Here is a 23,126-nt window from a genome sequence, read left to right as displayed (position 1 = left end):
ATCGTAACAGTGACATTGCTAGGAGTATTTTCAACCAGAGACAACATTCTTTTCTGAGGGGATAATACTAACTCCCCACCTTAAAACATTAACTGCCTACCATCTTAAATTCATTTTTATATTGACTTATCAGCTATGAATTGGTCTGGTTTTCAATTAGTTAATCTTCTGTGGACCTTATAATCAGATTCATTCTTTAGTCATTTACTTTGGTATAGGTAAATCAGAATTTCCTTTAATTAGAATTTGAGATCTCTTACAAATTATACCCGGAGAGGCCGTTTAAAGGAAACATGGTTTGCCTTAATGACCGAAATGATAGAAGACCCTACTTAAAAGCAAGTCAGAAATGAGATTTGGAGAAGGGAAGGATTTGCTTCAGTAAAGATGGATTTAGTGGGACAGTGGCTCAGTCATTATCATGGTTCATTACATTAATCTAATAAATTATCTCAAAATGACACAGCAAGCCACAGTACATTAGCCTCACTCTGTCTTGCTTATTATCTCAGCAATAATTCCTGATTGGTTAGTCTGTTGCCCCATTGTTATTTTTCTAATTACAACGATCAAAAAAAGTCTGTGATTGCCAATGAACATCTACGCCAGGGTTTTTCAAAAGGGGGGTTCCATGAAACCTAGCATTATGTGAGATACTAAATGTGAGAAACTAAGGGGGAAAAAAACCCACTCAAAACACAGCCAATTTATTTTGGCAAGAGCAATGTTTCTCAACCTTGGCATATTTAAGATGAATGGACTTCAGTTTTCTACATCCCAAGTCAGAATCTCCCATGCTGGCTGAAGTATTCTAAGAGCTGAAATCCACCCCATTTTAAAGAAGCCAAGAATGAGAAATCTTATGCTAGAGCTTCGCTTCTTGATCTGGCATTCTGGAATTTATTTTCTTAAATGGCAACCTTACTAAGTTTAGACCAAGCGCATGACTAAGTCCCCATCTGCAGAATGAAGGAAAGCCTATTCTTTCTGTCGTTCTTTTCTTTTATAAAAGAACTCATAGTCAGCAAGGGTGAGAAGACAGTCAAACTGCCACAAGGCAATTTTACTTACTGTTTCCCCTTTTATTGTCTGAAAGACTAATACTGCTTAACTCTATGTTAACTCTTAGCAGAAATATAAATGACAGAGCACATCCTCGATCATAATTAACATAGTTAACACAAACAAATGTAAATCAAACAAGGTCAAGACAACCCGACTTGAAATGCTCCTTCTAACCCATAATTTAATCTATAGTATGGGTTTTGACATTATAGCAAGCCAAAAAACAACAGGTTTTGGCTTGTTGTGAGAACACACTCAATATAAGACACTTGTTTCTAACCACAACTGCCAAAAGCAGAGAATCATAGTTAAGGTGACCAACTTTTTTACAATGAGAAGGAGGACACAAATAAATTGAAAAAAAAAAGTGAGTCTAATGTGTGTGTGTGTGCCGTGTCATGTTTCGGTAAGAAGTAAACAAAGCCACTTGCATGCAGCGCACTCTCTCAAAACAATTCTCCTGTGCGAAGCGCATGCGTCTCATAATCGCGTCTTGCCGCACTGTACCAAGCCTTGACGAATTGTCATGTCAAATACAAATACGTCACATCACATGCAACGGATCAGCTTGCCATTGATCGAATACGGAGATTTACAGATTAGTCTTCAAATATCGAAAAGGAGAACATGTAGGAGGACATCTTTCGAGAGAGGACAGAACTTACAAAAGGAGGACTGTCCTCCCTAAAGGAGGATGGTTGTTCACCTTATCATAATTAACTCATTATGAACTTGCAAGAAGTTCTCCAACATGGTCAGCATAAGATATATGGGACTATAATGTTGATCATCTCCATCAAGAATTTCTTATAGCTAAACTGTTTGGAAGGGATTTGTCAGGCACAAGAAACCAGGAGGAAGGATAGAGTTCAAAAGCACTGCAAGTTTATTCTATGCAGCCTATACAATAATCTGAACTACTTGGTTAGAAAATATGATGAAAATCCAGATAGAATTTAAACCGGAACTGTTCCTGTTAGGTATATTAAGACCTAACTATGGCAAAGAAAATGATTATTTAATATTACATGTATTAACAGCTGCAAGAATAGTATTTGCCCAATTTTGGAAAAATGAAAACCTACCATCAGACCAGATTATAATTTTGAAAATCCTAGATTGTGCAGAAATGGACAAATTAACGTTAGAGATGAAGGAGAAAGAAGATTCAGTCTTTTATAAAACCTGGGGAAAATTTTATCAGTGGGTTGAAACACGTTAGAATAAGAAGAGATTTTAGAGTTTTACTATATTAAGTATTAAGGTTGATGATTGGAAATAGTTGTTATGCTGTTAACTATGTCAATTATTTAAAGGAATATTAGACTTTTACCAAATGTCAGTTGTAACTATATCGATTTATTCTTATAAATGTCTAGTATTATATAAACAATAATACTTAATATAAAACCTGGACGACAGCTTGTTCGCTGAATTACGTATTTACTGTAGTTATCCACACCCTGTCCCTTTTATCCCGATTTTCTTGTACCCGCACCGACCCTACCTTTTCCCTACCCATATAAAATCTCATAAAATATATTAAAAAAAAGAATCTGATCTACTAACAGTCAAGGCAAATTGGCAGCAGATAAGAGACTTCAAGTGGGGCCCTCTTTTGGGGGTGTAGGAACTCCAGACTAATGATCTGTTTGACTTTGCCCTCAGGCTCAACCTGGTTATCTCTTACAGGATTGGCTATCTACTTGAATTAGCATCCAGAAAGCTGTGTGTTTTTCTGACACTTAAGCTGAGACATCTAAAATATGCAGATTTAATTTGTAATATCAGTATATACAGGAAATATTGTAGTTCAAATACATTAGCATTAAGACAAAATTTAGTCTTAATTAAATTTGTAAGTCTTTAGTGACTCTCCTCTAGAGCTTTACAGCAAGCATTTTATTAACTTTTATCTTTATTATACTGACATATAAAAAGGAGATAGTAATGAAATAAATAAAACTTTCACGCATGCCCAGTCATGAAATGAATCCTTGTCTCTGTAGTTTTCAGGAATCGACCTTTCCAGCCAGGGCTCAGTAGGAATGCAAATTGGCAGCAGATAAGAGACTTCAATCTCCAAAGATTGTGCTTTTCTACTTATATATATATATATATATAAAGGAAATTGATACATGATTTGAAACCTATAAGAGAATTATTTAAAATCTGTGGGGGTGACAGATATATATTTGTACGTGATAAGCAAGTAGTTCTGCCATCTGGGTGTGTGATATTCAAATATATTCAAGTGGGTCACTTTGTTGGGGGAGAAGCTGAATTGTGAAATAGGTAGGACAAAGATGCAATATTGGTGGGACCATATCTCACATCTTAGCACAGTCTTTCTCAACCTTAGGAACTTTACGATGTGTGGACTTCAACTCCCAGAATTCCCCAGCCAGCGATGCCACCATGCTGGATAGGGAATTCTGGAAGTTGAAGTCCACACATCTTAAAGTTGCCAAGGTTGAGAAACACTCCCCTACCAGGACTGAAAATCCCAGTATTTCTTCCTTGGGGAAATTGGAGAAGCAAAATTTCAGGATTATTTTCAATCCTTTTAAAAAATACTTTCAATGATAAAGTTGAGGCTTAGATTTCAAGTGTTTCCTAGCTCAAAATGATAAGAAATTAGCTTCTCAATATTCAGCAACAGTAATCGCAAAACAGGGTCTTAGAGCTGCAGATTGCCCATTCTGATCTATGACTTTTTCTTATTTCTGTCTGATCATCAGCTCATCTGGAAACAGAAAGATCTTGCAAACTGATGTAATGTTATATAGCCGCAACCTGATGCTTCTGATAAGAGCAAAGGGATATTTTTATCTCCTCACACTGGTGCTGCAGTCCAGCCTCCCTCCTTCTTTCCTTCTGGTATTACAAAGACATTTAATCAAAGGCTGCGGCAGGAGAAGAATATATCATGGAACAGAATCAGCTGCAGAATTTCCTTGGCTCAGAATTCAAATGTATTATACACACATAATGCAATTGCAAATGGCCAAGTTTCTATTGCCTTTTTTTTTAGAAAACCTAGTTCACCATCTAAATACTCTCTAATTCTTTTGACATATATCTGTTTAAATTCTCTTGACTTCTGTTTCATCTAAGAACAGAGACTTGACTAAGTTAAAAAGTAGGGTTTATATTTTAAAGATTAGGGCTTGCTTTCTTCCCGGACAGTACTATGGTACTGGGCATAACCCAATACCATTGGATAACTCCTCTTCATGGTAATGCCAAGACTATAATTAAGTGCAGACAACGTCTTCCTCCCAACCTTTCAAGGGTTGGGGACATGTTTTAAATGAGCCTTCTGCCCACTCATTGACCTTACCAGAAAGGTAAACAAATGGCTAGAAAGCATGGGAAAATGTCCTCCAAAATAGCTTTTCCGAAATTGCCCTTTCAAGGTGTGTTGCACTGTACTACGAAGTATTTATCTGCACAGCTGTCTTGGGAGCTAAGCCATTAATTACTTTGGCTGATGAAAATGAGAAGATAAATGTCATGCTCCTGCTTCATATGCTTATCAGGCTAGCAGACATCCATGGCTGGGATTATTGCACCAGGAGCTTGCCTCTCCTCCACCTCCTTACACAATACACATAAAATGCATCTTGTTAGGATTGTTGGGTTTGAATTAAGGAGAGGAAAATTGAGCTGTGAAGCTTACCACTGGCTGTCCATGGAAGGGCAGGAACCTAGGCCAGGGTGTCAAACTGCCGGCCCGCGGGCTGGACACATCATCTGGAAGCCGCACACACCCCATTGCTGGCAATGGCAAAACCGTCCCGATACGTTGCGTGACGTCACGTGATGTCGCGAGTTTGACATGTCTGACCTAGGCCCTTGAAGACGGTTTGGACTTCAAAGCTCATCAGTCCCAGTCAACGGCCAAAGATTGATTGAGTTGAAATCCCAAGTCTCTAGAACAGGGGTTCTCAACCTTGGCAACTTTAAGACTTGTGGACTTCAACTCCCAGAATTCCTCAGCCAGCAAAGCTGGCTGAGGAATTCTGGGAATTGAAGTCCACAAGTCTTAAAGTTGCCAAGGTTGAGAACCCCTGCTCTAGAAGACAGTTAACTGTACTTCAAGCTTTCCTAGCAAAAGTCTAAATCTTGACAACTCTGCCAAAAAAAATGACAGAGGAGGAGGAGGAGGAGGATCACCCAGCTACTGCTCGCTTCAGCCCAATCCATGTAGCAGTTTATTCTGTGGGAATACATCTTTTTGCTAAAAAGCTGGGCATGTCATTTAGTCCACACTTTTAGAAAGTTTACCTGAAGCAGCAGCAGCTTCTGAGCCTTCTTCATTAACTTCAAGGATAGATTTGTGAACTGCTTTTGACAGGTAAAGCTCTTTGTTGTCTGGAGGAAAAACAAAAGTCGGAGCATTAGCAATTCAGCATTTCCACAAAAGACCTATAAATGTCTTCCAATATCAGAGAAAAATAAGCTTTGGGCTTAGTTTACAATAATGGTGAACAATTACCATTCAAAAGGTACAGATGACACCCTCTGTAATCTAAACTCTAGGTACTTTATTTCTTTTTCTCTTCTCTCTTTCCTGTTCTGTAAGTCCCACTATTTTCTTCTGATAAGACACCTTCAGATTTCATATACTGAAATGTGAAACTATCAGATTACTAGTGTATCTGAGCCAGATGTAGATAACCTATTGTCCTTGGAATCTCTCTGCAACCTTATTTTTTTAATTCCTGAAACAACCTCCCCACGGTCAAGTATTCAGTGATTCAACTGTCAAAAAATGATGATGCAATTTTGCATCATATCAAGGCAAAAAATAAATTAAGAATCTCAAGGCCCCCCAAATAAAAGAAAAGGGCAATCCAGAGTATTAATAAATCAAAAGCTTATCAACCCCAAGTCTAAGCAAAATGATGCCCATGAATGCAGAGATTTCAGGTTTACTGACTTTTTGCAATTTTCCCTAGAACCCTGAGACCTACTAGTCTTCATTAATCAGGCAGAGGGGAAGAATTAAAGAACAGATGCCCTGAGCAAATGAACAGCACAGGAATTTGTCACTTTTAGAATCAGAAACAAGGTCATAAAATCCTTTCTTGAGAAAATCCATTTCTGGTGTTTATTTTTTCAAGCATTCTTTTTTTTGGGTAACCCAAACATGGTCAGTTCTTGGCCCTGATAGCCAACTGGAGTAAATAATGAAACTCATGGTGATGTGCTACAAAACACTCAGCAATCTCTTCTGTCCATCATTGGATTACTTTAACTCTGTAGAATCTCAAGCTGTGTTTCCTATAGCTGAAAATCTATTTTATTCAACTAGATATAATAAAGTTTGAGTCTCCTTCACACTGAATTCATAGAAGAGAATATTTGTAGCTCAGTGTTGAACTGTGAAGTCCTTGGTGCCCTCTGAGCTTGGTTGTTTTCTTGCAGATGTTTCAACAGGTAACTAGGCAACATCATCAGTGCAAGAAAACATCTGCAAGAAAACAACCAAGTTCAAACAGCACCAAGGAGCCCACACACTCAACTCAATACTGGGGACAACATAAACCTATCTGTGGCAATGATATGGAAAAGATTACTTCTTTTTCCAGGACATTTTTCAACTTTCCAGTCTAGCCTTTAGCCTTGGGATTTCTTTATAATCTCCCAAGTAAGTACTAATTAGATCTAACACTGCTTAATTTTTAAATATGAGCCAAAGGCATCTTGGTACTGCTACATAGCTGGGCATAGACTAAGGCCCCCTCCAAATCTAATAAGAGAGGTAAGAAGACAAAAATTTATCACTATAGAAAGTCTGAAGTCTGATGCACTCCAAAAGAAGAGATGATTGAATCCAGTAATTTATTTTTGTACATTCACTAGGACCCTGGGTGGTGCACAATGAAAAAAAAACCCCAGAAAAATAATACAAAAACATATTAAATGATATTCCTTGTAATAAAATGGTAACCCAACAATCATATAATGAATCAAAAGCCTTGAATAATTAAAACAAATCCTCAGAGTTTTTCTAAGTAAAAAGATAGTCAGGGCTACCTGTCCTTCTGGAGACAAGAGTATTCCAGAGTAGGAGACTCACTATAACAATGCCCATCGCCTTGTTCCTCTACAGATCTCTCAATGGGTTAGTTTCTCATGATAATCAGACTGGACAGACAGAACTATCCCTGATATTACTGAACACCATTATTTATGGGAGGCCTTATAGGTAACAACCAGCACTTTGAATATACCTCATAAATATGAATATACAGATCAGCCTCAACTTTCGATTGTAATTGAGCCTGTAAGTCATGATGGTCGTAATGTGAGTTACCCATGTGACCAACCCAAATTTATAACATTTTTTTGTGGTGGCTGTTAAGTGAATGCCACAATTGTTAAGTGAACCCACTGTTTGATATGGGATGTTTTTACTGAAAACTGGAAGCAAAAAGGCCAACACAGTGCTAGGCTGCATTAACAGAGGGATAGAATCAAGATCACCTGAAGTATTAATACCACTCTACAATGCCTTGTTAAGGCCACATTTGGAATACTGCATCCAGTTTTGGTCACCACAATGTAAAAAAGATGTTGAAACTCTAGAAAGAGTACAGAGAAGAGCAACAAAGATGATTAGGGGACTGGAGGCTAAAACATATAAGGAACGGTTGCTAGAATTGGGTATGTCTAGTTTAATGAAGAGAAGGACAAGGGGGGACATGATAGCAGTATTCTAATATCTCAGGGGCTGCCATAAAGAAGAGGGAATTAAGCTATTTTCCAAAGCACCTGAAGGCAGGACAAGAAGCAACGGGTGGAAACTAATCAAGGAGAGAAGCAACCTAGAACTAAGGAGAAACTTCCTGACAGTGAGAACAATTAATCAGTGGAACAGCTTGCCTCCAGAAGCAGTAAATGCTCCAACACTGGAAGTTTTTAAGAAGAGACTGGACAGCCATTTGTCCGAAATGGTGTAGGGTTTCCTGCCTGAGCAGGGGGTTGGACTAGATGACCTCCAAGGTCCCTTCCAACTTTACTACTATTACTAAATGCCAGCTTTTGGCAAAAATGTTGTAAACTGTGGGATGTTGAAAATGACCCTAAACGCAGACTGATTGCTAAGTGCTTGAAATGGAGTCATGTGACCATGGGGGAACTTTGGTACTAGGTTGTAAAGACATTTGGGGGAGTCCATTGTAACTTTGAAGGGTTGCTAAACCACCAGTCATAAGTTTATTTTTATACAAAGAAAGAGAGAGACTGTTTTTTTTTATCAGATTCAATCCAATTAAAAAACAGGGCAGGGAAGACATAATGCTGCTACTTTTCTATTTGTTTCCTTTCCTCTAGCAATTAAAAAAGGAAAGGTGCTTTTATGAAAATATGAAAATAAAGAAAACAGGCATACAGCATTAAACCAGAGCTAAACCAGGAATTTTAACTGGTTTCCAAAGCATTGCTCTACATTTTGTCTCATAAAGCAAAATGTAGGCAACCACTTTTTCCATATCACCTGGATTTGTCTACTTTACTCATGAAGAAAAATTAACAGTGCTATCCTAGAGCACATTAATCTTTTCTGTGCTTAATGCTCAACATTCCTGTATAAATAATTTGATCTTTAAACAGCAGAGGAGTTAATTTGTTTGGCTAAAATGGGTTGTTTTCTCTTGGTTTTTGTAGGTAAGGGAGTTAGGTGGTATAAATCTTTGGGAAAATATTTATCTCTGGGAGGAAGTGCAAGTCCAATACCACACTGGTTTGTGTGCTTTATAACCTCCTCCCGTGCCTGGGTGCACCAACTTCCCAAGAGCTAAATCAAAAAGGCTGTGAAGTAAAACATAAGAACTGCTCAGCTGAACTGAGGCAAAGTTTAATCTTTTCTGACTATAGCCATCAGTCCAACATTATTAGAAAGCTGACAAGCAGACATCCTTCCTGGATTCTCTACAACAACTAGTTCTTAAACTAGTACAACTGTTAACTCCAGCACACAGTAGTTAAACTATATCTTCCAACATCTTTTACTATTAGCCATGATGACTGTGACTGGTGGAAGGGTAGTGATCAATATTCACCAATTACCCATTTCTATAATGGAACAGGAATTTTGATCTTAAGGTGACATTTCAGCATTGATCATTACTAAAATGGGCTGCTAGCCTGCAATGTGCTTCATAACAGCTGCCAAATTGCAGATGGCTCAGACCCTCTATTAATTCTGCTCAGGTAAATGCTACTATCCATGGATACCAGCTGTGCTTTTTAATACAACTGAAGAGAGAACCAAGTCTTTTTCACCTGAATAAAAATGGATCTGATATTGTGCAGGATTCAATTACTATTTCTGTGTGAAATTCTCAAAGGATTTCCATTTAGCTGTAGGAAAAAGCCTGTATGGAAAGCTTCCAACATGCCAGTATATCATGTTTGTCCTGGAGGGATGGTAGAATCAAATTCTCCAAACTCAAAGATAAAGAGAACCAAGATCTGAATAGACAATATGTCTGTGATGGATGGAGATCAAGATAACTTGGAAAACAGAGATATTGATGATGGGAGAAATTAACCAACAGGGCAAACTATAGTTGCTGATATCAAAAGATTTGATATGAATTCAGTTAATTGAATCTCTATTGCTCTATGACAGGACCCTAGTCAATGGGGGAAGGATCAAAACATGTAAAACCAAAGTCTTCTCTAAGAAAATCACCAAGGGACTGGAGGACTATACCACACCTATTACAAAAGGTTAGACATTATTTATTGTCCTGCAGGAGAAACAGACTTTAGAATTCCCCAATTGGATTTTATAATTATGCCCACAAAATGAAATTCTGCTTGTGCTCTTTGAACTGTGATGTTTAAAAACAAATTAAGAATATTTCAAGAAGTGCCAATAAATATATAATATTTGAGGAGCTGCCAGAAAGAAGAAGGGGTCAACCTATTCTCCAAAGTACCTGAAGGCAGGACAAGAAGTAATGGGTAGAAACTAATCAAGGATTAGTTACTATTACTAGAACCTAGAAATAAGGAGAAACTTCCCAACAGTGAGAACAATTAACCAATGGAACAGATTGCCTCCAGAAGTTGTAGGTGTTCCATCATTGGAGGTTTTTAAGAAGATATTGGATAGCTATTTGTCTGAAATTGTACAGGGTCACTAGCACAGTGATAATTTTCCCTCCCTCATCTATTTCTTCAAATGTTATGGCTGTTTATGGAGGACAACTATTTACATTGTTTTAAGTTAAAAACAGCACTCATGATAGTTAAGAACAGCCATCATAAATGAAAGAGTACATTCATCAGGAATAAGCTTCAAAGCAGCTCATATTGAGCCAAGGAACCTAGAATTAAGGAGAAATTTCCTAACGATGAGAGCAATCAACCAATGGAACAGCTTGTTTTCAGAATTGTGGGTGCTCCATCACTGGAGGCTTTCAAAAAGAGACTGGACAACCATTTATCTGAAATAGTGTAGGTTCCTCTGCTCAAGCTGTGGGTTGGACTAGAAGACCTCAAAGGTCCCTTCTGATTCTGTTATTCTATGTTCTGTGTTCTATTTCTGCATTGTTTTCAAGAGAACCGTGTGGACAGTTCAAATATACAGATAAGGTTGAATGCCAGATATAAGATTCCTGCCCTTCACTTGCCCAGATTGGAAGCCATTTCTCTATCAACTGGGGAAGAAGATCAGGATCTAAAGATCTAAAGATGACACGGACAGAACATTGTCATTGTCAAAGTAAAATACAATGCATTAAATTACATATTTTAGAAATAAGTGAATTTAGATGGACCAGCATTTAAAATCAGATGCGCTATTTAAGGTATTAAATTGTATGAAGCAATGATGTGTTGATGATATTCACAAAGGTCATTGCTAAGTATATGTTTGGCTGCAACTCAATTCATGACAATATCACTTCTACAGAATCAGAAGACAAGATTATTTATTCACTACAGTCAAGAAAGTGGAATATATTGAAGAATTCAAAGGCAAAGAAAAGCAATATCAGAAAGAAAGTAGTACATTGGTAGCAGGTTGAAATGTCATGGTAGAGAATGAAGGTACCAAAAATTACAAGAATATTACCAGAATTACCAGAAGCGGTGAATGCTCCAACACTGGAAGTTTTTAAGAAGAGACTGGACAGCCATCTGTCTGAAATGGTGTAGGGTTTCCTGCCTGCCTGAGCAGGGGGTTTGACTTAATGACCTCCAAGGTCCCTTCCAACATTATTATTACTATTACTATTATTATTATTATTATTACTATTTATTTATTTATTTATTATTTATTTATTATTATTATTATGTGCTATGTAGTGTATAATAATTCAGGGGGCAGGTTAATCAAGTGAAAATAATGGTTTTTTTCAATGCCAACAACTGCTTCAAGTGAAATATATGCAGTTTTGACACCTGGATATCACCTGCAAAACAATATCAGAATCACATTTATTTTTTTGTTTACTTATCGAATTTATAAGTTATAAAATCCATAGTCACTCAATCTTTTCAGGGTTGAGCTGAAACCATTCTTCCCCATTCAGACCCGCACTGCATCCTGATGCTGGGAAAGATGGCCCCAGGCAAAGATATTCACCTGAGTGTCATTAGCATATTGGTAAAATATAATCCCATGTTGGCAGATAACCTCAACCAGTAGCTTCATATAGATGTTCAGTAACAGCAGGGAGGCTCTTAAACATACTCAGTTGGTTCTTCTTTCTCTTCCTCGGCCAAAGCACGCATCTGAATTTTAGGAAGTTCCTAAGAACCCTAAGTTCCCTTTGGAATCACACCAAGATTATAGCCACTCTCAATAAAAATAATTTTAGCCAATTAGTTTATGTCTGGCCTATATAGTGGGTCTAAAAACCATCTTGCACATCTCATTGCACAGTATCTCCTCTGCCTCTTACATTTATATAAATTAAGGAGGTGTGTGCCTGAGCTTTTTCTGCATATTTTCTGCTTGTTATGGGCTTAAGATTCAATTTTTCTCTTGTACTTTGGTAATGGATCTTGCCTATCTCTGTCTCTACAGTCAACCACATTCCATAGAGAAGTATCTTTTAAAAATTGTGAATGAGGAAGGTCTTCTCACAGACCGATCTAGCATTTAGAAGCACAAACAAAACTCAGGGATGGTGATGTTTTGATGACCAAGAGGAGCACCAAGAGGATGGAATGTGATACTGATGCCTAATACCAAGGCAACTTTCCCCAAGAACAGCCAATTCACCCTGCCTCCTGCCATATCTTCCCATGTCCATCACCACCATGAAGTTCTTGCCTGCCCTTTCTTCTCTTACAGAATCTATTGCCTCCATCTCTTGTACTCCCTCCAACCCCCTCTCAAAGAGTTTTATCACACAACAAAAGAATGTAACAGAACAGCTGACACACCCAACACTTGTCCTCACCTTCTTCTTCCACACCTTCACCCTTCCAATTGCCCCTTTCTCATCCAGCAGGCAAGAGGAAAATCTCTTGGCCAGTGACATCCTTCCCCTTGTTTCTCACCTGAGGAGAAATGAACAGTTCTGCTCTATTTGTACCACCTTTCTCCATTTATCTAACTTCAAGACCTCCATCCCACTAGTCTAAACTTTCATCAAATCTTCAGAGACATAGGGTTTTTATATAATGGATACAAAATACAGACAACTGAAAACTAATAAGCTAGAACACTTCCAGGCACAAATGTGGAAACAGATATGAATTATTACCATAAAATATATTGGTTAGAATGACAAAATTAAGAAAAGTAGATGTGCCAGAAATATTTGATCTGTAAGACATACCCTCAGAATATAAGATTAATGTTATGAACAGACTTGGTAACCAAGTTGTGAACACAAAATCTCAGGAAAGAGCTATCACAAAAATTAACAGAAAAAAGAGTATGTTCAACCTTTTTAAAGAAGAAAAGATCCAAGACAAGGAATCATGATGGTGAACAAACATTTGGGAGTGTATGTTAATTAAAAACAGACTTTCAACATCAAACTAGAAGGGACAAGGAAAGATATTTTAATCAAGAACATTAACAAATGAAGCAATGCAGCTAAGTTTGTTATGGTCATAGAGTACAGTAAAATACTGAAACCAGCCATGAAAGCTGGCTAGGTGACTTATGGCCAATTATCAGGAGACTGTGAATTCTAGTCCTGCCTTAGCTATGAAAACCAGCTGGATGACTTTAGGCCAGTCACTCTTTCTCTCTTAGGCCAACTCACCTCATAGAGTCGTTATTGTGGGAAAAATGGGAGAACGAAGGTTGTTGGATATATCTGCCACCTTAAATTGTTCATAAAAATAATAAACATGGGTTATAAAAATGATAAATAGAAATAAAATAAAATATACAGAATTTTCTTGATTTTCCTTTCTGTGACAGACTTTCCTTTCTGTGAAGGGCATTCAAATGAGTTAAGAATAACAGTCTTCCAACAGAATATTGGAACTGTAGTTTGATATGGTGTTTAAGTATAGGCAAGTCGGTTTCTAGGAAGGGAGGACTGTACTAGTTGTCTAAATGTGCATTTGGTTTTCTCATATCCCAGAATCAGTATCATTTCACTAGAAAGCCATCAAAATGCAATTTCTTGGCAAGTTATTTTTTTTTCCAGCTACAATTAAGAGGATGAGCTAGCATTAAGGAGGCCAATCCAACTTGGCCAAAGAATATCCATAGCCAGTATGGAAAGATGCTCAGCCAGAGATTGCTCAGTTTTGGTGATATTTATTTCCTGAAACAAAGCAAGTACCTTGAAATATATTTTGTAGGAATTTGGATCCTATAATACCTTTTTAACGCAGCCATGTGATTATGAAGGCCAAACTGAATCCCATATAATAAGTAGTTGTGCGGTAGTTGCATTTACAGTATTTTTAACACAGAAGATATCAAGTGGTACAATAAAAACTGTCTGGAGAAACAGAATGGTTCATAACTGGAAAAAAGAATGAGATTAAAAATGTATTCTGTCTCCTCATACCTATTTAACTTGTGCATGAGATATATTAAAAGCACGGTAGGATTTGAAAGGATGACAGCTGGAATCAAAATTAATACTAAGAATTAACAGCACTTACAAAATTAACACTAATGGTTTAAGTTATGCAGACACTTCCATTTCATTAGCTCAAATAATGAAGACTTAGAAAAGCTCATTATCAAAGTAAAAATGGAAAATGAAAAATTTGGGTTAAGGTTAAATATTAAGAAGGCAAGGAAGTATCAGTTAGCGTGCTTATTGAATTCATAATCTATAGAGGAGAAGTTACAGTGCAGATAGCTTTAATTTTCTTGGGCTCATCTGTAGTTAAAAATGGACTGTGTGCTGCAGGAAGAAAAAGAAGACTAATCCTAGAGAGGAAGGAAATGATTCATTTAGACCTGACATCATATGACATCGTGCAATGTATTGGGAGAGTTTTGCCGGCAATGGGGTGGGTGCGGCTTCTGCATGACGCGTCCGACATGAGGACCGGCAGTTTGACATCCCTGATTTAGACAAAACCAAAAACAAAGGTCGGAATTCTTAAATCATTTTTTTCCATTGGTAAAGCTACACACTGAGAAAAATTAAGGGAGAAGAGAATTATGGATTTGGAGATATTTAGTAAGAATTTGACAGATAGCAAGAAGAACCAATCCATTAGCCCTGAGCTGACTCCCTCAGTGTGATAATCAGCAAGCAGACATTCATATACTTTAGGTACAGCATGAACTCTGACTGTGAGAGGGTATGTGCAAAAGGGAAAAAATAAAACAACACGCCACACTGTTTCGTCTCACTTCTGTTCCCCTGGAAGCTAAAGAAGTTGTTCTCTTTCAAAAGAAGGCAGTTACTGTATTTAAAGAAGGGGATTGCTTCTTATTTAAAGAAGGCAGGAACAGAAAAGTGGAAGATCTGAAGAAAAGGAAGAAAGATAGAAAGAACAATACCTCAAGGTTTGAAAAAGGGAAGGAGCCCAAAGATTCTTGTAGCTGACACCATGTAAATGTGTTTGTGTGTGTGTATGTGTGTATGCAGAGCTGTTAAAGAAGGTGGGGAGGAAAAAAAGCCTTAGCAGTTGAAGAGGTGATTCCAGAGAAACTTTATTACAGCAGGCCCAATCCAACCAATAGCTGGACAGACAAGAAGTAACAAGTGAAAGATGGTTAAAGAGGGATACAACCTAGAACTAAGGAGAAATTTCATGACAATGAGAACAATTAAATCAGTGGAATGGCTTATCCCTGGAAGTTGTAGGTGTTTCATTACTTATAGTAGCAATGGGAATTTAAAGAGAGCCAGGAGTTGTGGCCATTTTACAGGAAAATGCCAAACTGACGGAATTAGATTGGCCAATTGCCCCAGAGGTCAAAACAGTTCACATAAAGCCAGTCAGAGAGCTGGAGATGAAGCAAAAGCCAGCACCACACTGTGGGACACTGGAGGTAATGTCAAGCTTCACCAGATCAGTTCCAATGGTCAAGTTCAGCTGAAGCAGCTGACAACAGAGATTAATACAGCATTTATTTCTGTAAGCTGTCTGGAGTCACCATGAGTGAGCTGGGTGGCCATATACATTTTTTTTAAATAAATAAAGTGCCAAAGGCAAAGTAGTTGGTTATATGTAGGATTGGGACTGAGATGGATGGATGGAAGGATGGATGGATGGATGGATGGATGGATGGATGGATGGATGGATGGATAGATAGATAGATAGATAGATAGATAGATAGATAGATAGATAGATAGATAGGCAGGCAGGCAGGCAGGCAGGTAGACAGATGGATAGCTTGAAGATAGCACAGATAGTAAGGAAGTCAGGTAGGCCTTAGGAATAAAAGTCAAATAGAAGTTAGAGTGGAGATAAACAAAACAAAATAGAGCTTTGAAGATTAAAATAGCTTTCAGAAATAAAAAAAAATTCCAGACAGAGACAATAGCTGTATATAAGAAAGCAATCTTCCTGCTTTTGTAATGAAAAATAACATTTTTAAATAATAAAACCTATTCCAAGTAACACTCCACCTCCACTTCTAAATTTCTATCAGTTTCCAAGTTCTGGAAGTTAGCATCCAATAGTCTAGAGCAGGGGTCTTCAAACTTGGCTGGCTGAGGAATTCTGGGAGTTGAAGTCCACAAGTCATGAAAGGGCCAAATTTGAAGACCCCTGCTCTAGAGACCACCAGAATAGGAAAAGATGGTAGATATCTTCAATGGTGAGATTCAAGTGAACAACTGGTTCTCTCTATGAATGCTGCTTCCAGAAGTCCATTCTGGGCCTGGGCAACAAAAAAATAGCTACCGGTTCTGCTGAACTGGCTGAATCCCACCACTGGATGTCTTTTAGGACAGCCTAGGCCAGGCCAAATATTGCTTTTTTTCCGACCTGTGCCTCAATATTCTCTCATTGGAGAATATTGGGTTAGAAATTTAATTAATTAACTAAAACATCTGTGGGCCAGGTTTTTCTTGGCCAAGTTTTAAAATTATCGTGGAAGAAAATAAATGCAGTGCTGCAATAACCTAAATCACAGAAAGCCGCTTACCAGACATTGCAGTGAGATCAGCACTTTGGCTGAATACTTCTGTAATTCCAACCCCTTTCAAAGCATCCTTCAGATCAATTTCCTGTTCTATTGTGAACCTAGAGGGGGAAAGGGAGAGAAAAAAATGAAAGTCTTAACTCCCTTTGCTCTAAAAAAGAAGTAAAGATGCAAATTGTTGGTAGAAAAACGGGGAGGGGGGAAGAAAAGAATATAATATAATAACTGCCTCCAAGGCATTCAGGTAGCTCAGCAGGAGAAAACACATTACAAAGAGAGAGAGAGATACTCAGAGAGACAATGCATTGAACTGACATTCATCACTAGTTTATTCCTGGTTATTGCCTTGTTTGCAGTAATACCCTGAGACTAATTGTTTTGCAGTCATACAACATCACCCTTGCAAAGGACTTTGAGTCAATAGAAATTTGGGGAGGAGAGCCTGTATATACAAAGCAAAATGAAATGCAGTCAGTTTTAAATAGCATCATGAACCTGCATAACAGAACATGGGGGAAAAATACAACAAAGCAGTTACAAACAGAGCAAAGAATCAGAGAAGATAAATAAACAAGAGCCTTGTTTTTTAAAACTGCATCACTACTGTATGCAGCAAACAGCCAAACTTGGCAAATCTCTTGTTGTTTTCAACTCCCCAATCTGAAGGAAGGAAGGAAGGAAGGAAGAAAGGAAGGAAGGAAATTAGTTTGCAAACTTTAAGCTTAATATACCAAGCATTCTGAAACTGATTGTCAACTAACCATAAATTTGGAACAATACCCTCCCCCAGAAATTTGGTCTCAGAACTAAATCTTGCTTGCTGTCAGGGAATTCACAGAATTCTCTGTGAGAAACTCACAGAACTCAAAATAGCAAGAATGTTCTGTTGCAACAAAATAATTAAAAAAAACATTTTGAATGTTCTATTAATGGCAATTCTTTATGTGCTCCTCATTCCTTTGTTTTTTCATATCAAGCAGCAAGAGTAGATGGGATGGCAATCCATGCTAACTACTACCAGCCAGCCAACTTTGCAGAAAGATTAGCAAAGGGGATGTTTCATTTTTCTTTCTTTCTGAAAGTGTACATATTTTTACATGGACTCTGAAGCTCCCTATCTACATATAAGCAAAAGCTCATTCACGTAGTACATGTATGCTCCCAGCAAACCAACCACAGCAAACAAACTCTTTCAGGCAGTCAAACAGAAATTTGTCAGTTTCATAACAGCAGTCCAGTTGCAGGCTTCTGATGTTACTCTTAAGTCTTCCCAAGTTCTTATTAATAGCAGAGTTGGATCCAGAAAACTTCCTTCTCCTGTTCCTTGGTATTCCACCCCTAAATTATTTTGTATAGCAAGGGTCTCCAAACTTGGCCGCTTTAAGACTTGTGGACTTCAACTCCCAGAATTCCTCGTGGCTGGCTGAGGAATTCTGGGAATTGAAGTCCACAAGTCTTAAAGCAGCCAAGTTTGAAGACCCCTGTTGTATAGCCTTTCAAAGGAAGCTGGCGAGGATATAATGTGTCTCAGTCCTAAACTCATGGTATAGGACAGGGGTCTGCAACCTTGACAATTTTAAGACTTGTGGACTTCAGCTCCCAGAATTCCTCAGTCAGCTGAATTCCACAAAGTTGTCAAGGTTGCAGACCCCTGGTATAGACTTCCTTCTAGTCCCCCAGCAGCACAAAATATTTAAGAGGGATGAATTTTGCATTTCAGCAGGATTTGAGGAACTACAGGCTCATTTCTGTTTTAGGAATCCTGATTTCAGTTAATCTGTTTTCCCCATTCTAAATTTGCTCACAGTAGCACACTGGTAGAAGTATACTTGAGGCATGCCATCCTATTCCTATAATTGTAATGTTATAACTAGCTAATATGTTATTCTAATATATGTTTGCAGTCGTTGTTGCCTTTAGATAAACTAAGGGGATTACATGGACAAATAAATGTATGGAAACTCTGTAACTCTCAGCCGTACTAGGTAGTCCAGACTAAGAAATCAACTCCCCAGGAAGGTTAACACCACTTTTATTGAGATTGCCTAGGACAGAATGTTGAAAGCCCAACTGTGTTATATCTCCTCCCCTTCTTATAATAACTTCAGCTAACTGGGGAAGTATCTGTTTGAGCTACTTCAGACCATTATTTGAATGTTCTCAACTCACAACATGTTTTTCCCCTTTTTGCCTTGGCAACACAGTTTGCATATTTCTATCGAGGTCATCTTCTTTACTCTCTACATCAGGGCCCGGTTTCATCATACCGAAGCCGCGCCCACCCCATTGCCGGCAACGCAAAAAGAGTTCCGATACGTTGCAACATGTCCTGTGACGTGGAGAGTTTGACACCCGTGCTCTACATCAGCTACCCAAAAGGACCCTTGATAGGAAAAGATTAAGCGGGATCGAAAATTGACACCACCATCCACAACAAGGCTGTCATTAGTGGCCTTTTCTTTGGTGTTCTGTGCATGCATGTTATAGGATTTGGGCAAATACATTAAAAGCCTACATGCTTATTTTGCTTATTAGCCCAACAAACAAAATGGACAAAAGCCCCTCATGCTGTGCAATTTTGGGAGTGCAATTGTGAAGCAGAGCTCTGTGGGCAACATAACAGGGACTGGAAATTGCACGCAGGTAATCCTTGGCCTACAACCATTTTGCTTATCAACCATTTGAAGTTACAGCAGCACTGAAAAATGTGACTTACAACCTGTCCTTCCATTTATAGCCATTCCCTCAGTCATGTGATCAAAATTTAGACGCTTGGCAACTGGCGTGTATTTACCCAGTGGAAGCGTCCTGCAGTCACATGATTGCCATTGGTGATCTTCCCACTTGGCTTCTGACAATCAAAGTCAATGAAGGAAGCCAGATTCACTTAATGACTATTCATTTAACTGCAGTGATTCACTTAACAACTGTGACAAAGTAGTTGATAAAATGAAGTGCAACTTGGTTAGCAATGAAAATTCTGACCCCAATTGTAGTTGTAAATCAAAGATAACCTATACATACAGTTTTCCAGTTGCCCACATTCTTTCACTGCAGTTTGACAACACTTCATCCACAGAACTGAGTGGTGTCTCCTGAGAAATAAACCGTTTTCTACTCATATTGAACCAAGGCCAGTTTTGTCCCATCTCATTTCCTCTTCTATTGCTTTGCAAGGCACAACTGAAACTGTGAAACTTGCTAAGTTGCTATGACAGTAAAACAAAGCATTTTAGATTTCTATGACAGTTTGTGATTCTGTTATGTGCTCAAGAGAGAGATAATAACTTTTGGCACCAGCTGGCATGTCCTTGGAGCCTGCCAGTTACAGCATGGAGGAAAAGACAATATATGGAAGATTTATTTGATCCAAGTAGAAATCTTTCTTATTGTCACCTCCAATTTTCTGGCTGAAAAGTTGATTCTGCCACTTAACTTGAGGGAGGAAAAAAAACAAAAATAAACCAGGAATGTCAGTGAACTTTGTCAGATATTCTTTTTAAAGAACACATTACACAATAGTGACCTTACAGATCAGTATCTACAATAATATTCAGATGGAATAATATTTAGAGTTACATTTTTGGTGCGGTCCATTACAGATGTGTTTGGGTGACAACTTATAGAAAGGGTTGAACAAATTGAGCAAATTTTATATTACTGGAGCTTTGCCTCTGACTCAGGGACCTTGGTTCTGCAGTATAAGGAAGTGTAAAAACCCCTATTTTTTTAAACCCAGGGCATTTGAGTAGCTGGGAAGTGGGACATAAACACTATTTTGGAAAAGCAAAGACCTGTAGGCAGTGGGGATCCAGCCATTTCACACTCGTAAGTGGCTCCAGAATTATTTGCATAAGTAGTCCTGGACTTACAACTATTCATTTAACGATCATTTGATGTTACAATGGTACTGAAAAAAGTGACTGATCCTTACAACTGTCACAGCACTCACAAAGTCCACCTGATCAAAATTTGGCTGCTTGGCAACTGGCATGTATTTATGACAATTGCAATATCCCAGGGTCATGTGACCTACCCAGCTGGCTTCTGACAAAGTCAATGGGGAAAACTGGATTCGCTTAACGACTGTGGATTCACTTAACAATTGAGGCAAAAAAGATTGTAAAAATCAGGTTGACTAATCTCTTGCTTAGGAATAGAAATTCTGTTCCCAGTTGTTGCGGGTCAAGGACAACCTGTATTTTCCTATAATGGGCGGGTGGGTTTTTTCCTTTAACCAAATTAAACTATCTGGGAGGCTACCCTGCAGGTTTTGGGTTACCTGTCTCAAAATCACAAGAAAATCTAACACTGATTGGTAGCAATTCTGGATAGAAAAGATCCCATCACCTAAAAAGTAGAATTTGGAGTCTTCCTACAGCTTGGTGGTTCATCCCTGCCCTAATGACTGTCCTCACTGAGGAATTGGTTCTCTTCATGCGTGCTTCACCTCATTCAAGGATTTGTCTATCGGTCTGAGTAGACTGCGATCTTACAGCAGGATATAAGATTGGGAGCCGGCTTTTATACCCAGGCAATTCTTTTTTCCTACCAGACTTTGTTAAAGCCTTCCATAAATATTAATGAGCAAAGCAGAGACGAGAACAGATAAACTTGATGCCATTTCTCACCAGTGTTATTTTCATAATAGGGACAAAAGAGGCAGCTAATGTAATAAGCTTGGGGTGCAGTTCTCCAATATGGTCTTTCCCTTATTAAATTCCAAAGATTAATTACAGGCCTCAAGGTTGAATTTCTCTGAGGACTTGCAAGCAGGTCTGCTGAATGTTATCAATGGGCTCCATAAATATTTTGTAAATATTTTGTTATCTCTCTATGTATATTTTTAAAAAGTGTGTGTGTGTGTGTGTGTGTGTGTGTGAGAGAGAGAGAGAGAGAGAGAGAGAGAGAGAGAGAGAGAGAGAGAAAGAGAGAACCACAGGAGAGAAATTAGGAAAATGTCATTTGTGGCTTGCAGGTCCAATAGTAGAAAAAAAAAAGTTAAAACTTTCATTCCTTTGAAAAACGCCATTCAATTATAAAATAAGTGTTTTTAAAACTTCTACATTTGTAAAAGGGCTGAATGACTAAGCCAAACCGAGTTAATCACAACATTTCAAATATTCTGTCTATAGTCCTATCTGTGTCCAACTGAAACTGCAGTTTGCTTGTCTTAATAGCAAAGTGAAAAAACAATAAAAGAGCGCAAATTGTTTAAATTATATTTGGTTTTGTTCTTGAAGCATTATTTCTGAGCCAAAGCAATCAACACTTTAAATCTATTTTGGCATAGCAAGGAAACAGACCATGAAACTAATTTGCAAAACCATCTTCTAAACACACTTTACCTGAAGAATATAAAAGGCATGCCAACTAATAACAGTAACCAAGTTTCTCCATGAACCCTAACCCTCTACTGCTGTCTTGGCGTCTTGTAAAAGAGATGTGGGATCGGTTCCTTGCTAGCAGTAACAAGGGCTGCAAATCTTTCTGTCAAGCAAATCCTTACAAAGCCACTGCATTTTCTAGGCATTTCAAACACACAGTTTTATCCTCTTACTTAACCCTATCAAAATGTAGGCAACAGTTAGGTTATTCCTTTTAGGACAAGCAATATTATGTAAATATATTTGCATAATGGAGATAAGAAGTGAGAAGTAATAGTAAAAAAACCCTCAAAATCATGAAGTAAGAGAAAAAGAAATCTACATCTAGTTTGCATCAAGGCTTGCTACTCCTGTCCACATTTTTTCTGTCCTTCCAGATCATGCTCATTTCTGTTAAGCTCATACATTGATTCAAGCGCCACTTTTTGTTCTTAAACGTCTCAGTTCTTTTCCAGGATTTCATTACGGTAACTTCATCCAATAATTTAATTTATATACAGGTAGGCCTCGACTTACAACCATTCATTTAGTGACTATTCAAAGTTGCAATGGCACTGAAAAAAGTGACTTGTGACCATTTTTCACACTTAACAACTGTTACAGCATCCCCCTGGTCATGAGAGCAAAATTTGGACCCTTGGCAACTGGTATGTATTTAAGACGGTTGCAGTGTCCTGAGGTCATGTGATCACCTTTTGCAACCTTCTGATAAGCAAAGTCAATGGGGAAGCCAGATTCACTTAACAACTGAGTTAGTAACTTAATAGCTATAGTAATTCACTTAACAACTGTGGCAAGAAAGGTTTTAAAAGTGGGCAAAACTCACTTAACAACTATCTTGCTTAGCAACGGAAATTTTGGGCTCAGTTGTGCTTGTACGTTGAGGACTATCTGTAATTTATTTTATATAATTTATAATATAAATTATATAAAATTGCTCTTTGCTCTTCCTTCATAGATCTGTTTTGCAATTCAATGTTTTTTAAAATTATTTCATTTATTTAAATGATTTATATCGTCGCTTCTCTCACAGCAATGACTTTATGTGACCATACTATCTCAGTATAGTTATTTTTGTACTGGTCACTCATTGTTGTATTTAATCCGTATTCACTAAT

General features: G+C 37.9%; 1 protein-coding gene across 2 annotated transcripts in view; it reads right to left on the bottom strand.

Annotated features, from left to right (window-relative positions):
• SERPINI1 (serpin family I member 1) overlaps positions 1 to 23,126 on the bottom strand; it is a 104,792-nt gene that overhangs the window by 5,708 nt on the left and 75,958 nt on the right. For both annotated transcript variants that reach the window (XM_039322819.1, XM_039322818.1), the window contains 2 exons: positions 16,625 to 16,722; positions 5,356 to 5,442 (listed from right to left, as the gene is read on the bottom strand). In XM_039322819.1, coding sequence (XP_039178753.1) covers positions 5,356 to 5,442; positions 16,625 to 16,722 — 185 coding nt within the window. The remainder of the gene's footprint in view (positions 1 to 5,355; positions 5,443 to 16,624; positions 16,723 to 23,126) is intronic.

The sequence above is a fragment of the Crotalus tigris genome, unplaced genomic scaffold (assembly GCF_016545835.1).
Source record: "Crotalus tigris isolate CLP2741 ecotype Arizona unplaced genomic scaffold, ASM1654583v1 scf7180000024131.857555, whole genome shotgun sequence".
Taxonomy (NCBI): domain Eukaryota; kingdom Metazoa; phylum Chordata; class Lepidosauria; order Squamata; family Viperidae; genus Crotalus; species Crotalus tigris.
Note: the sequence above shows the minus strand (reverse complement) of the source record. Positions and strands in the feature narration are given on the sequence as shown.